At 41.8% G+C, this 13,283-nt stretch overlaps 1 protein-coding gene across 10 annotated transcripts in view; it reads right to left on the bottom strand.

Annotated features, from left to right (window-relative positions):
• MITF (melanocyte inducing transcription factor) overlaps window positions 1–13,283 on the bottom strand; it is a 100,780-nt gene that overhangs the window by 33,788 nt on the left and 53,709 nt on the right. For all 10 annotated transcript variants that reach the window (XM_005521990.3, XM_005521991.3, XM_014251715.2 and 7 more), the window contains one exon: window positions 11,471–11,717. In XM_005521990.3, the coding sequence (XP_005522047.1) occupies window positions 11,471–11,717 (247 nt within the window). The remainder of the gene's footprint in view (window positions 1–11,470; window positions 11,718–13,283) is intronic.

Genomic DNA, 13,283 nt, shown 5'->3' with positions numbered 1-13,283 from the left:
TGCAAGGAAGGGACTATTTTCTGAGAATTTCCAGTAGTTGCTTTTTCATATTTTCCTCTGACAGAACAGAAAGATTTAATTCACGGCCAACCATGATGGCCACAAACTAAATTCTGATGGTTTCAACCAGGAACTTCTGGGTGACTTTTAGGAAGGCAGCCTGAAATACAGGCTTTGATTCACCTTGCTTAACATCCAAGTTTCCTCTCAGATTAATGGACCAGTTTTGACTGCAGGTCAGGATAACTTCAGGTGCCTGGCTGCTGCAGGTGGCGCCGGACATTCCGGATCTGCGGCACTGGGTGACCCACGGTACTCCTGGTGAGCAGATCTGCCCCTCTCTGCTGTCAGAAGGAGAGGATGGACACACAAATAGACACAAGGAGCACATTGTTCCAAGACAAAACCAGCTCTTAGAAACTTTGGTTTCTTGAGAGCCACAAGACACTCTCCTGCTGATGTCAGTGTGTCCGCTGGGAGACGGGACACGGATTCCAGCCAGGTCAGTAACACAAACACCGTCAGAAACCAGGGACCCACAGAAGAGCGGTGCCCAAAAACAGCTGATGCCTTCTGTGCTCTGCAAGCCACCTTTATTCAGAAACACACTCATATTTGTTACTGTCTCCACGAGAGCATCAAATACTTCTCTAAATGATTTTTCTTTCACTTGCTGACATTTTCTACAAAATCCAGGATTTGTAGGACAAAGCAGGAAGGGGGTAGAATTTAATGCAGAACAATTGTGTCTTACATAGCTTCGAGGATTGGGGATGCTCAATGGAAAACACTGTCTTTTAACCTTTTTTCAATATTCTAGTCTTCCCTTCTGAAAAAGTTTATTACCTCTTCTGGACACCAGCAGCAGTTTTATTTAAAACAGGCAGCCTGCCTTAGTTTTTGAAAGCAGTAACTATCACATAGAGCATTTTACCTAATTTATGGCTTAAAGGCACATCTGGGAAAATAAAATACAGTAACACAACCAAACAATATGATTAGAATAATGTGTCAAAACAGGCTTAACACCTGAGTATTCGCCTTCATCAGTTAGGAACAGTCTAGAATGATGAATTCCCTGAGAGCTTTCCCAAGGAATATACAGTCTTGGAAACCGTAATGCCATCTGCTGAGAAATTATGGAAGTGCAGCACCATGAATTACTGTTTAATTATTGTAACATTTACGTGGAAGTGCCTGCTGCTGGGGATCAACTCAAAAACAATCTGTTTGCACTATATAACTTACACAAAAATTTTCAAACAACTGACTGGAACTTCCAGTTCCAGTACTGATATTCAGTAAGTCTCGGACACAAAGTCACAGAGGCCCAAGATAAATATTGTTCCAGTATGTTATAACAGTATGATGTGTAAAACCCAAACTATTAATTTGGCATGGACATTCTAACTTTACAAAACCTGGTACTGGAGTTTTGTTTGTTGGAGGTTATTTTGGTGTTTCTTTAAAAGACACTTGACCTTCTGTACCACATTGTTACCAGCTGGAAAAAAACTTAGTTTAAAATAAATTTAAACTATCAGATTTTATTAACAGGTCTCAAAATAATAAACAAGTAGGTAACTGGCATCCAGTGGCAGAACTTCCAGTGACAACCTGCAGGGTTGAGCTGTTACCCCAATACCCCAGAGGACTCCCTGCAACCTGCAGGAGCAAGTTATTTTCATCATTGGCAGAGTTGTATTTCCACAGAGGCTATCACATTTAATTTCTTATTTGACTAATCTGCCAAACATATAAAAGCAGACACATAGTTTTGCTGGGTCACAGAAGCCCCTATGGAACACAAGATCCCCCAGAATACGCACTTCCCCAGGAGATGGAAAAGAGATGGATGGAAGACCAGCACAAGGTTGTTCTTTCTGATTTGTACTGAAACAATCAAATACTGATCAAATTCTGCTCCAAATGATACTGAGGCGTTCTATGTTCCAATAGTCTTACAGAGGATTCCATCAGCAGAAGGCCAGCACTGCCTGCTTTTCCTCTAGCCCACAACAGTTTCAGAAGTGTTGCAACCTAAGACTGACATTAATTATTAAAGGAAGATTTACAGTAAGTTCATTCTTTAATTCAGGCAGACTGACCCAACCAGATCCACTAGCCAGCAACTGTTGCTGAAACAAACTCCAAGTAGAAACTGAGATGGACACTGTCTCCCAGACAGTGCAAAGACAGCAGTGCTGATCAGGGTACCCTGATCCTCTCCTTTAATTTCCAAGTAATGCTATTCCCATCTATAAAGAAAAAGAGAGACTGGTGTATGGTTTCCTAAGCAAATACAAATTTGATGAGTTCTGTCCTCAGCTTGGGGAAAATTACCACAACAAGCACTAAAGAGATGGGTTAATAAAATGCATCATTTTGCTCAAGGCACATAGCTGGCATTCATTTCTGAGAGATAAAGGGTTAAAACAGTTGCCCATTTCCTCAACTGGACAACTACTACGATTGTAAAGTCCTTATTCAGCTGAATTCCATCAGGCCATGCTTTCTTAACACAATCTGACACATACCTCTTCAAGATCTTGGATTTTTTTCCCCTCTTCTCTGCCTCTCAGTAGACACCAGAAATAAATGCACCCAAAAAGCCAAATGGAAATCCAAACAAAGTAATATTTAATTATCAAGATGGGGAAACTGATGACCAGACAGAACAATTTCTTTTTATAAAAAAAAAACCAAACAACAAAATCCACTTGCCAGGTCCTTTGCAGACAACACAATACTGGGTTTTGTTTCAAGTTCATAACTTGGCTCTTAAAGTAGTTGATAATGAACCAGCAGGCATTATTTTAAATCAACCAGTTTTATTAAATGAGCCAGAAAGGAAAGAGGCAGGGCTAATTACCAACATTCCTTGATGAATTACCTAGCGGTGTGTGGTAAATCTCCAGGCGTCTTTGTCTTTATCCCCAAATTTATCCCTTACTTATTTCTCAAGAGGTTAAAGGACATGGGGCTAATTAAGGAACCAATCCAATGACAGACAGAATCATTCAAGGTAAGGCTGGTTTTCACTCTTTCAAGATTTTGCATCTCTGCCTGGTACTTCTTAATCTAATTTTTTTTTTAAAAAAAATTACTGCTGGGGAGGGGGGGAGGAAAAGTGCTAATCTTGTCACGGTCAGGCAGGTTGAAATTGCCATGCAGTGCTGGGCAAAATGCTACATATTTGTAATTTAGCCAATAAGAAATTCCTTAAGCCTCTCTTGAATGGCAGGAATGCCTCCAGCTTGTCACTTTGAATTCATTCACTACACAGGTTCAGCATCTTGGAGAATAATGCTGCCAAACCAGCTGAAGAACTGAAATATTTGTGAGTATACCTAATACCCAAAGATTACTTTAAGCAGATCTGAGTTTTCACATTTAAAATTTAACACCTATCAAAGGTGTCAGCGGAGGCTCCCCTGGGTCTCCCCGCAGTCCCCACATTTTCCAGCACTGTGTGTGGCTCTGGGCAGCATTTTCTGCTAAATTAAACCATGGCTTCAGCAAACACGACTGCAGCGACCAACACTCACCCTCTTCTTCCAGCCTTGGCTCCAGGAGTAAGGTGGTTATTAAATTCATGCTGCCTGACAAAGGACTTGGTACAAGCTGCTAAAACCTGTTAGCTGGGGGCTGTGGAGCCTCATCAATGCTCTTAACGCTCACAACTGTGGGCACCTACAAATCTTAATCTGCACAAGATTAACTCATCTTCTGCAGGTCCAAAACAGCCATTGACACGTGGTGAACCACCATTTTCCCAAGGTCTGGTAACTCAGCCAGCAGATAATATGTCTAGACCATAAAAAAAAGAGTGCTTTGAAGCTGTAACAGACCGAACTTAGCAAGCTCTTCTTAATTTTGTGGATGTTACCCTGCCAGCGGGAAGACAGCAAATCCTCAAGACCACCAACTAGGATATAAACCAGCAAGAATTTCCAAGGATCAATCAGAGCTTGGACCTCCAGATATCTGTATCATTTTCTCTGAATATATCCTGATTTTCTCTGTGCCAAATACGTTACTTCTAACTTCCAGGTAACTACAGTAAACTTGTAAGGGCAAGAGCTCTGTGATGAGGAGCAGTTTCTCAGCTATTTTCCCACTCTGCTCACATCATTTTCCCAAGAAATCCTCTCACCAGCAGCAGCACAGTTTGTCTCACAACTTTGGGAGCTGCATTTTTGTGTCATAGTGACCATAGCTGAAGAAACAAGATGGAAAGATCAGACATCTTCATCAGCACAATCACTTCTCTCAAGAGTCAAGCAACACACGTGTTTGCATGCATAGGAAAAGGGCATTTGGGACGAAGGGTGAGAGCACTGTTTTGCACTAGCAGTCAACCATCAGATACTTGTACACAGAAGTATGTTGCCCCCTTGAATTCCATGCATTTTTAATGTCTAATACCCTTGGTGTTAAGCAAGAGTTTACATTTTACCTCTATTACTGATGCAGACCTCAAGCACCAGTATTTGTTTTAAACTAGCTTTCAACCCACTGAGCAAGCAAAAGATTTAAGGCCTGAGAGATACTTTTACTTACATGAAGGCTGAAGAGACAAGGCAGACTTTAGTGGTTCTGTAGTTAAATGCAAGTTCTTCTTTATGAAGAATTTGCTGATGGCTTAAAGTGTGTCACCAAGGGTAAGTAACCTTAGTTTAAATATTTTATCTGCAGCTCACCAAGACCAGTCTGGCAAATCACTGTTCTTGATTGCAAATACACACCACGATTACCTAACACACCAGCACACACTACTATCTACCATTATCAGGTGAGATTAAATTAACTTTGAATCAGATAAGCATGTCCACAAACACACGTTTGCTGGGCAGGCACTACCACACATTTATCTTCCCATCCCATTGTTCCCTTTCATCAGAATTGTGAGATAAATCCTCTACACAATGAAGTCTTATGGTAATTATTACACCAAGAACATTGCTGCCAGCTGCTGAGCCTTTCCTGCCAGGCAGAGCTTCCACAGGTCACTCTCTGGAACAAGCACACTGGCAAAAGAATAGGAGGAGGTATTTTTTTGATATATGTCCAATAGTCATTAACATCAAACAGAAGAAATGCTTGGCATTTCAAAAATGAAGAAATACAGGGTTTCTGATGCAGAGAGATTATTGTGGTGGCACATTTAAAGTCTGAATGAATAATGACATGAGGGTGAAGGAGAGAGGCAAGGCTGGCTCCCTGCACTCCTGTCCACCCAGAAAAAGTGGGAATAGGGAAAGATGAGCACAAACGCAGCAATGGGATGGCACTGGGTAAAAGACAACCACACCCACTCTGGTATCAGCAGTCATCAGCCCACAGTACTGCCTCGAGGTGGGCAAAGATGTTGGAATAATAAAGCAGAAAAGGGAATCCAGTACACAATATATGGCTTTGAAAAGGCTTCACCTTGCTTACAACAAGAAAGAAAAGCCATGATGAAATTCTGGCACCAAAAGGGCAATTAACATCTCCCATGAAGACACAAACCCAGGCAGTGTAGCAGGGGGAAACTGAAGTGAGGGCTCTAGTGGCAGACAAATTTTTAAATATTTAGCATATTATAAGCATAGTTGTATGGAAATAGACAATTTAAAGTGACTTAATGACAAATATTAAAGATTAGTTTGTGGCCTATGCTTCCATACATGTTTTATATGCATATATATAAAACATACATGTATATATTTTGGGGTGAACTGCCCAGTAAGCAAGGGCTAGCAGTATATGCACAAGAGATTTTTGTCCAGAAAGCAGAGACCTCAACATGTAGATCCCCAAAGCAGGACCACCTTCTCCAGATTCCCTGGAGCAAGGGAACTGTTTTCTTATTCTCCAGAAATAAGCTGAAAGGGGATGAAATGGACCTGCTGGTGAGGAGACCTGTTTTCACCTTATTACATGCAAAGCATTTATGCAGCACTCCAAAGATATCTGTACCACTGCAGGTTCCCACTGCAGCCCTCAAGGCTGTTCTTGGCAGTATCTCCCATCTGTGCCAAATAGAAGTCACTTTTCTCAAACACCAATGGCAGACAAAGAAGGAGGAAGAGGTATGAGAAGTCCAGCAGATTTCTGTCTTGCTATGCATTTGGTGTGATAACACTCAGGAGGAAGGAGATGTGAAGCAAGCACACTCCTGGGAGCATTTGCATCCAGCAGCAGGGACAGGAACCCACAGCACATCCACAGTTTAGGTTCCACCAACCCATGACCTGGTGCATCACATCAGAAACATGACAGCAAGTGTCACATCCACGCACCAACTGAGAAATGCCAACGAGTGACATGGAGGGACAGAGGGAAGAAATGTTCACCCTTAATTTTCCACCTTCCATCTGCTTAGTGAGACATGCAGAGGGCTGGGTGTCAGCTGCCCACCAGTAATGTTTTCAATCCTGCAAGAACTGGTAATATTTTCAGTGGAACTGATTTGCAATTCTGTGGGCCGGTGCTGGCCCTGAGCCTCTTTTGCTGCCTCCTGAGCATGCTCCTGTGCTCCTTCTCCCATGAAGGAGCACTCCAGACACAGTTCCTGCAATGCCACATTGTCTTTTGGGCAGGCAGGATCAAAGGATTTAGGGGATTGTGTCATACTTGTTCTATACAGTAAGCTTGATCCAGAAATCAGGCAAAGCAATACAAGTCACACAGCACAGCTACAATTCAGTTTTTGGTGTCTCTACACGCACAGACAGATGAGGCTCTACTTCTCTGGGTTTCTGCAGTTCACCTCCAGGATCATGGTCAATTCTGCATATAAGACAAGAGGATTTACCAAAAACATAGAAGAGAGGAATCATCAAAGGAAAGCCTTAATCAACATGTTGGTTCTACTTCAATCAGCAGAATTTCTCAAAGACTAACCCAAGAACAAGCAGAGGATCCTGCAGTCTTTCTTCTGGGAATAAGGCCTGATGGCTGGTCATTTCAGCCTGTAGTGTCATTCCTTGTTTTTTTACTCCTGGATATTTTAGGTGTTGTAGACAAAGGAAACCCCTTTTCCTATTTTGTCTCTTAAAAGCATGTAGATGATGGTGAGCTCCAAACCCAGACTGCTACAGTGCAGCTTTGGAGAAGACACCCGAGGGACATCATGTACAACTCTGGTCATACAAGTCAGTGTTTCTGTCTGCTGAACATTGACATTCTAAAACCAGCTACCTGGATTGACATAGAAGACTGGAAACTATCCTGCAGATGAGGCCAGGCTATCACAAGCCATCACAAAGGCAGGGAGCTGTCCTGCTGCTACCAGGAACTCTGGAGACCACTCACTTCACAAGAACCCTGATAGCTGCTTGGTAGGAAAGGAGCACAGAGTGGGGAAGAGAGAGGGCATAAACACCGTGAAAAGCAGAACCCAGCAACTCTATCACATCAGCAGGAGATGCTCCCTAAATAACTGCTAACACACAGCTGCTCAGACTACAGAAAAAACAGTAATTCAGTGATTTCCAGTAAAATGGGAAGGGATGAAGTCCAAGACAGCTCTGGGGAAGCTGATGAACAGACCAGGCTCACTAGAGACCAAGAGGATATTCTCTAAAAGCCAAGGATTTCACCTTGAACAAATTCATCCCCACCAGGTATGGGATTAACTGCAGCAGTGTTTTGTGAATGGATGACTGAGGAGCACCAGGTCTAATCTATCACCAGGCTCAGGGACTGCAAGCAGAAACCTGAGCATCTCCTCAAGCCCTGGGCAACAGAAATGCAGCAACCAGTTCCCAGAGACCAGCACTGGAATGCTGAAACTGAGATCTGACATGGTTCAGCTCCAGCAGGTAAGGGCTCCCACCAGACAATGGTGACAAAGGCAACTTCAATCACCAACAAGAAGAACAGCTCCTTAATATTAACTGAGTGTACAAAACTAAAATACACCTGGATAGAAGATGAAGTAGGAGGTCATCTTAAGATGAACTCTTTGCAAAGATGCTAATCCTTTCAAATAAAAATTAATTAATTAATTAAAAACATAAGCTTACTTTGTACCTCAGGAATGTGTCCTGATGTTTTATGGCTTGAAACTACTCCAGTAACTAACTTTTTATGTTACATTCCTATTTCCAAGGCAGAGAAAGAAGGTGAATTACAGCAGAAGCAAAGAATTCCCTGGTGACATCTCTCTGTAGTGTTGGAGATGGATGAAAAGGTGTTTAAAGATAAACCAGCCCATGAATCCAACTGCAGCTCTGCAAAAGGATAACCACAAGCTGTAACAAATCTTCCTCCTGCTATTAGAGTTGAAGAGATACTGTTCCAAAAGCATCACTTACTCCCAGTCCATCTCTTAATTAGGCAGCATAAAGCAATGCAAAATTTGAATTCCAGCAGGTCATCTCCTACCTTGCCAAGCCACATTATTTGGCAGAGGAGTGATGCAATGAGAAGTCATTACTCAAGAAAATGAAATCCCATTTATTCACATGGCCTTGAGCATACTGTGTTATGCAATTCGGAGATGCCTATGCAACGTGACATAGATTAGTACATATTTCTCTTTCTGTATTGTTTCTAAATGGACATCTTGAAAACCAGTATAAAATCCAAGCTCATTAACACCTCTGGCTTCTTTTTAAACCAGTCATTCCGAATTACCATCCTCAGATATGCAAGTATTATTCTCCTTCTCACACTGTGAGATATGGGTGAAAGGGCAAGTCACACACCATAATTAAAACCACAAAACACTGACAAACTCAACAGGCTTAGAGTGGGATTTTTTGATGCGAAGTACCAAAACAAACAAACAAACAAACAACAACAAAACCAGCTGCTAGATTTGGTCTTGTTTGTGAAGTAACATTGAAAAAGATTACTTTTTTTAAAAGTTGCCTTGCAGGCTAACATCTCTGAAAGTGTAAAAATCCCCTTTTTGTCGATCTCATTCTTTAAGGTCACTAAATCCAGACCATCTGGATAGTAAAGTTAGCAACTTAGTTCCCTATTTATCCATTAAAACTTCTGCACAGCTCATATGGAAAATCTGTCTACAGCCAAAAAACAACTGAAGTGTATAAAGCAGCTGCAGGGAAATGATGTCACTGAAGCCAGAGCTGGCTGTCAGCACACTGGCACCAGGAAGATCCTGAGTTATTGTTAATCTCAGCATTTGAGCCAAATATCCCATTTGGAAAAACAACAACAAAAAAAAAAAAAAAAACACAAAAAAAAAAAAACACCCTCAGTGGTAATTTTCAGGAAGATCATGACTTCAGACCTGGCATTTTGTACTAATTCTTTTTGTACAGAACTAGTCCACTGTTATGACTAAGGATAAAAGGGTGAATCTTTCACTTCACCAAAAACACAAGCCGCAAAACTACCCAAAACAGTTTTGCTGTTTTTCTCAGTTTTGCAATTTTTTTCTCCTCTCACAGCCAAAGACCAAAAGGACTTGGTTTTGATAATTTTGACTATTATGGAAATGTAGGTGATGAGAAGATAGACTTCATTTTGGTCCAGCTGGCTGCTCATATTTCCACAACTATCACCTTCAAAATGGTAATCCATTGCCAAAAGGTACCTAACTTTTTTTCTTTTTACAAGCTGCTTACGCACACGTTCTCTTAATTTTTTTATTCTACAGGGTCATGCAGTCTTATTTGGGCTAAAGGCAAGTGGAGGAGAGGTGTCCTACATCTTTCCAGGAGATCCTTCTCCATCAGAGGGAAATGGGGGACAAATACCACTTTTGGAACCCTAAGGGATGAGGGTTCAGATAAAAGCCCTTTGGGTGAAGTTTCCTAGCAATGCTCCAGCACACAGATCCTGTGACAAGCCAGGTCCCAGGAACTCCACTTGCAAAAACTGAGCATCATCTTTTGGCTGCAGTGATTTTTGAAGTTTGTCCCTCAGAAATGAAGGGCTGCCTTCCCTCCTCTCACATACAAAGAGGTATTTGCAAATGAACAATAATGACAACTGCTAAAAGCTTCTTCAAGATGTTACACTCCCTCCTTATCAATAAAATATCATCAAAAAGCAAATGCATTCCTACGAGTTTCCACTGTATTTAAAAAATACCATAAAACTCATGTTGTAACAGATCAAGATGAAGGATGTAAAAAATGTAATATATGCTTATTTATCTAGGTGTATTACAAAAAATAAACCTTTTTCATAGCACCTACACATCTGCTGGAGCTGAATTATAACTACAGCCATAACCTGGAAACAAGCTGAAGAAATTGTTATACACATACATTGTGAGTAATACATAAACATTAGACAAAACAATTCTTCCCAGATAATTTCAGACTCCTTACTACAGACATATGCTCATGTGCTCAAAGACTATTATATTTAATTTTTAATGGAAATGTGTGTGTATGGAGAGAGAGAATTCAAAATTCAACTGCTGCCTTTTTGCTCCTCTATCACATACTGGACTATGACTCTACTATCCCAAATCAGTATTAGTTTTAGTGCTGGTAACACAACACCATAAAGCAGATTAAATAAATAAAATTACTTGTATTTTCCCCATAAACCTGTTACACAGACCACCTCGAAATCCTGAGCCAGCAAGCCTATTTTAAAATTGAATTTTTGACTGAATATCATTGGTATACAACAGCAACAAGCAAAACATGAGCGGTTTGTCACCAAGCTCAACTAATTTACGTGATAAGAATATGCTCACTGACTAAACAACAAACTGTAATAAAAAGATCCAGCAATAACTCAGAACAAACTCTACAAAACTGGTGAAAGTCATATTTTCATGAAATATGTCAGCAAACTTCTCCAAAACATTTGACATTGTTTTACTCACACATTTCACGGTGCTTCAGCCTACTTGAATTTAAGCAGTGCGTGAAATTATCTCTTTTCTTATAGCTGTTCACTTTTTTCCCTGAGTAATTAGCAAGCTACATCCCCTTTGACAGAGGGACACTAACAAGCTCCTACAGTTTCCAGAGGGACAAGGAATCCAAAGCTACTAATAGCAAACAAGTCATTTAAACAAAAAAAGGATTACAAAGACTCGTTGCAAGTAGCTGGAAACTCACCCATATTTCAGATTAAGGCTTTCTGAGGAGCTCTTTTGTAAAGAGTTTTGACTCCATCTTACAAAACTGTTTCATTGTTTTCCTTTAAAAACCAAAACATTCATTTGTTATCTACTAACAATTTCTTTGTATTGAAAGTAATTAAGTACTAGAAAGATGGAGAAGCGTTTTCCAAAGGGAAAATGATGGAAAACTTAGTTTGTTACAAAACCTCCCTCCAGAGGTCTCAAAGTTGAAAGAAAACAAAAGTTACACAAACTTTTTAAAAAAGTTTTTCCATTCTTCGCTACCAGGTCAACAAAACAAGCTGCAAACTAAGCCAGAGCTCAGCTTATTTGTAAAACTCGGTTGCCGAAAATGCCAAGAAGCACGTCCCTGTTAAATAAAGCGCGTTTTGAGGAGTTCCTGAGCGGAAAGGTGCGTACCTTGAGGACCTCCATGGGCACCTGGGTGGCGGGGGGCAGGCTGGTGGGGACGCTGACGTTGATGGCAGGTGTCTGGCTCACGGGCACTCGCTGCTGCATGAACTGGGCTGCCTGCTGCTTCTGCTGCTGCTCCCGACGCTCCTGCTCCTGCATCTGCTCACGCATGAGCTGCTGTCGGAGCAGGATTCGTGAGGTCATGCTGGAGGAGCTTAAGGGAGGCTTGGAAGCGCCAGGATGCTCGGAATTGCTGTGGGAAGACCAGAGAAAGACAGCTCAGCTTCCACGAAGCGGGATGGAGGTACCGGTGGCTGGAGCTGGTGGAGATAGAGGGGAACGTGGGGCGCGATGGGTGAGGATCCGCGGCACCGCGAGAGGGGAACTCGGAGCCGACCCACTTCAGGTGCTTAGCGGCCACTTTAGGCTGCCTTAACTTGACTGCAGCCAAACCATTCCCCCAACACCAACACCCAGCTGTAAAGAGCCATTTGCTCTTTCAAATTTTACAGCAACCACCCATAAGAAAAACAAATGCTTTTATGGACAGTAGTAGGCACATATATTCCTTTTTTTTTTTTTTTTTAAGAAAAAAATAATAAAGAGCTGAAGCAAGTCTAATGATTGGTATGGACAATACTCCAGTCCAACAATGTAGCTCAAAGTAAAGTAAATCCACCTCGGTCATGAAAACACGACAAAACGTAATTCACTTATTTCCTGCATAATACTGCCTTAGGGTTGGACTTGATGGCAGTGACTTTTCAGAGTTAGATAACAGACCTCTACAAAAAACCCAACTCTCACCCCAGGTCTACCAGCATCTTCTGAGCACTGTCAGATACAAAACCAGGCAAAATAAACATTAACAGCTTTATTCCAGTCATACTTTAGAAAGAGCAACAGGCTGGCCCACTCCAGCACACAGCACAGATCTACCACCTATGAGATATTTCTAAGCCAATGGCAAGCAGAGCATGAGACAGACTGTGGGACTTCACCATGGACTGCAGGGACACTTTCTGGAGCAACTCATCATTTTCCTTGCACACAGAACCAAAATCCATGGGCCATGCCTAGGCCAGCCAGCAGTGACCCTCCTGGCTCTAGGAGGAAGCTGCTCTTGAAATCCCTACCTCTGGCTCCAGTGCTGATACCTGCAGGATGCTGGCAGGACACACAAGCCTGGGAGCCAGCATCCCTTCCAGGGCTTGCTCAGAAACTGCGGGCGCCGAGCGCTGCTGGTGCTCGGACAGCCAGAACCGGCACTGCTGGAAGTTTTCTGGCTTTGTTTAGGACTGATGTTGAACACAGTGCACAGAAGAAACAAAAAAAGGAAGAACCCATGCTTACTGTCCCAAGAGATCAAACTCTGCTCTTCCAGAGCACACATTTTGGGGGCAGGGAGGCAGGGGACCATCTTGCTATTTAAGACCTGTCATGTTGAAACATTCACAGAGACACTGATCCTTTTGATAAAACAAGAGAAAACCTTTGTGGTGAAACTAATGCAGCTGCGGAATAATCGTACTAATTAGCTGCTCAAGACAAGTCATTGACTGTGATACTTGTAAAAAACACTCCCTTTTCAATTAAGGGTGAAGCATTCTCACATCTAAATCCAGCAGCTTGTTTTCTGGCTGCACATCTGAACCACTTTCACATTTCCAAACCCAAGAAGAGATGCTTTATTTCCATGACCAGGATAGTTACAGATCATTGGTCTCCCAATTGTTTTGATTATACATTCCTACCAGGAATGTCTGAACATGCACCCCCAAAATGTTTACTTATTTATGAAATATATACATGTATTACT

This window comes from Pseudopodoces humilis, chromosome 13 (assembly GCF_049639895.1).
Source record: "Pseudopodoces humilis isolate 2021_Gansu_Grassland_sample_001 chromosome 13, ASM4963989v1, whole genome shotgun sequence".
Lineage (NCBI taxonomy): Eukaryota > Metazoa > Chordata > Aves > Passeriformes > Paridae > Pseudopodoces > Pseudopodoces humilis.
The sequence above is the reverse complement of the archived record's forward strand: the minus strand, read 5'-3'. Positions and strand labels throughout refer to the sequence as shown.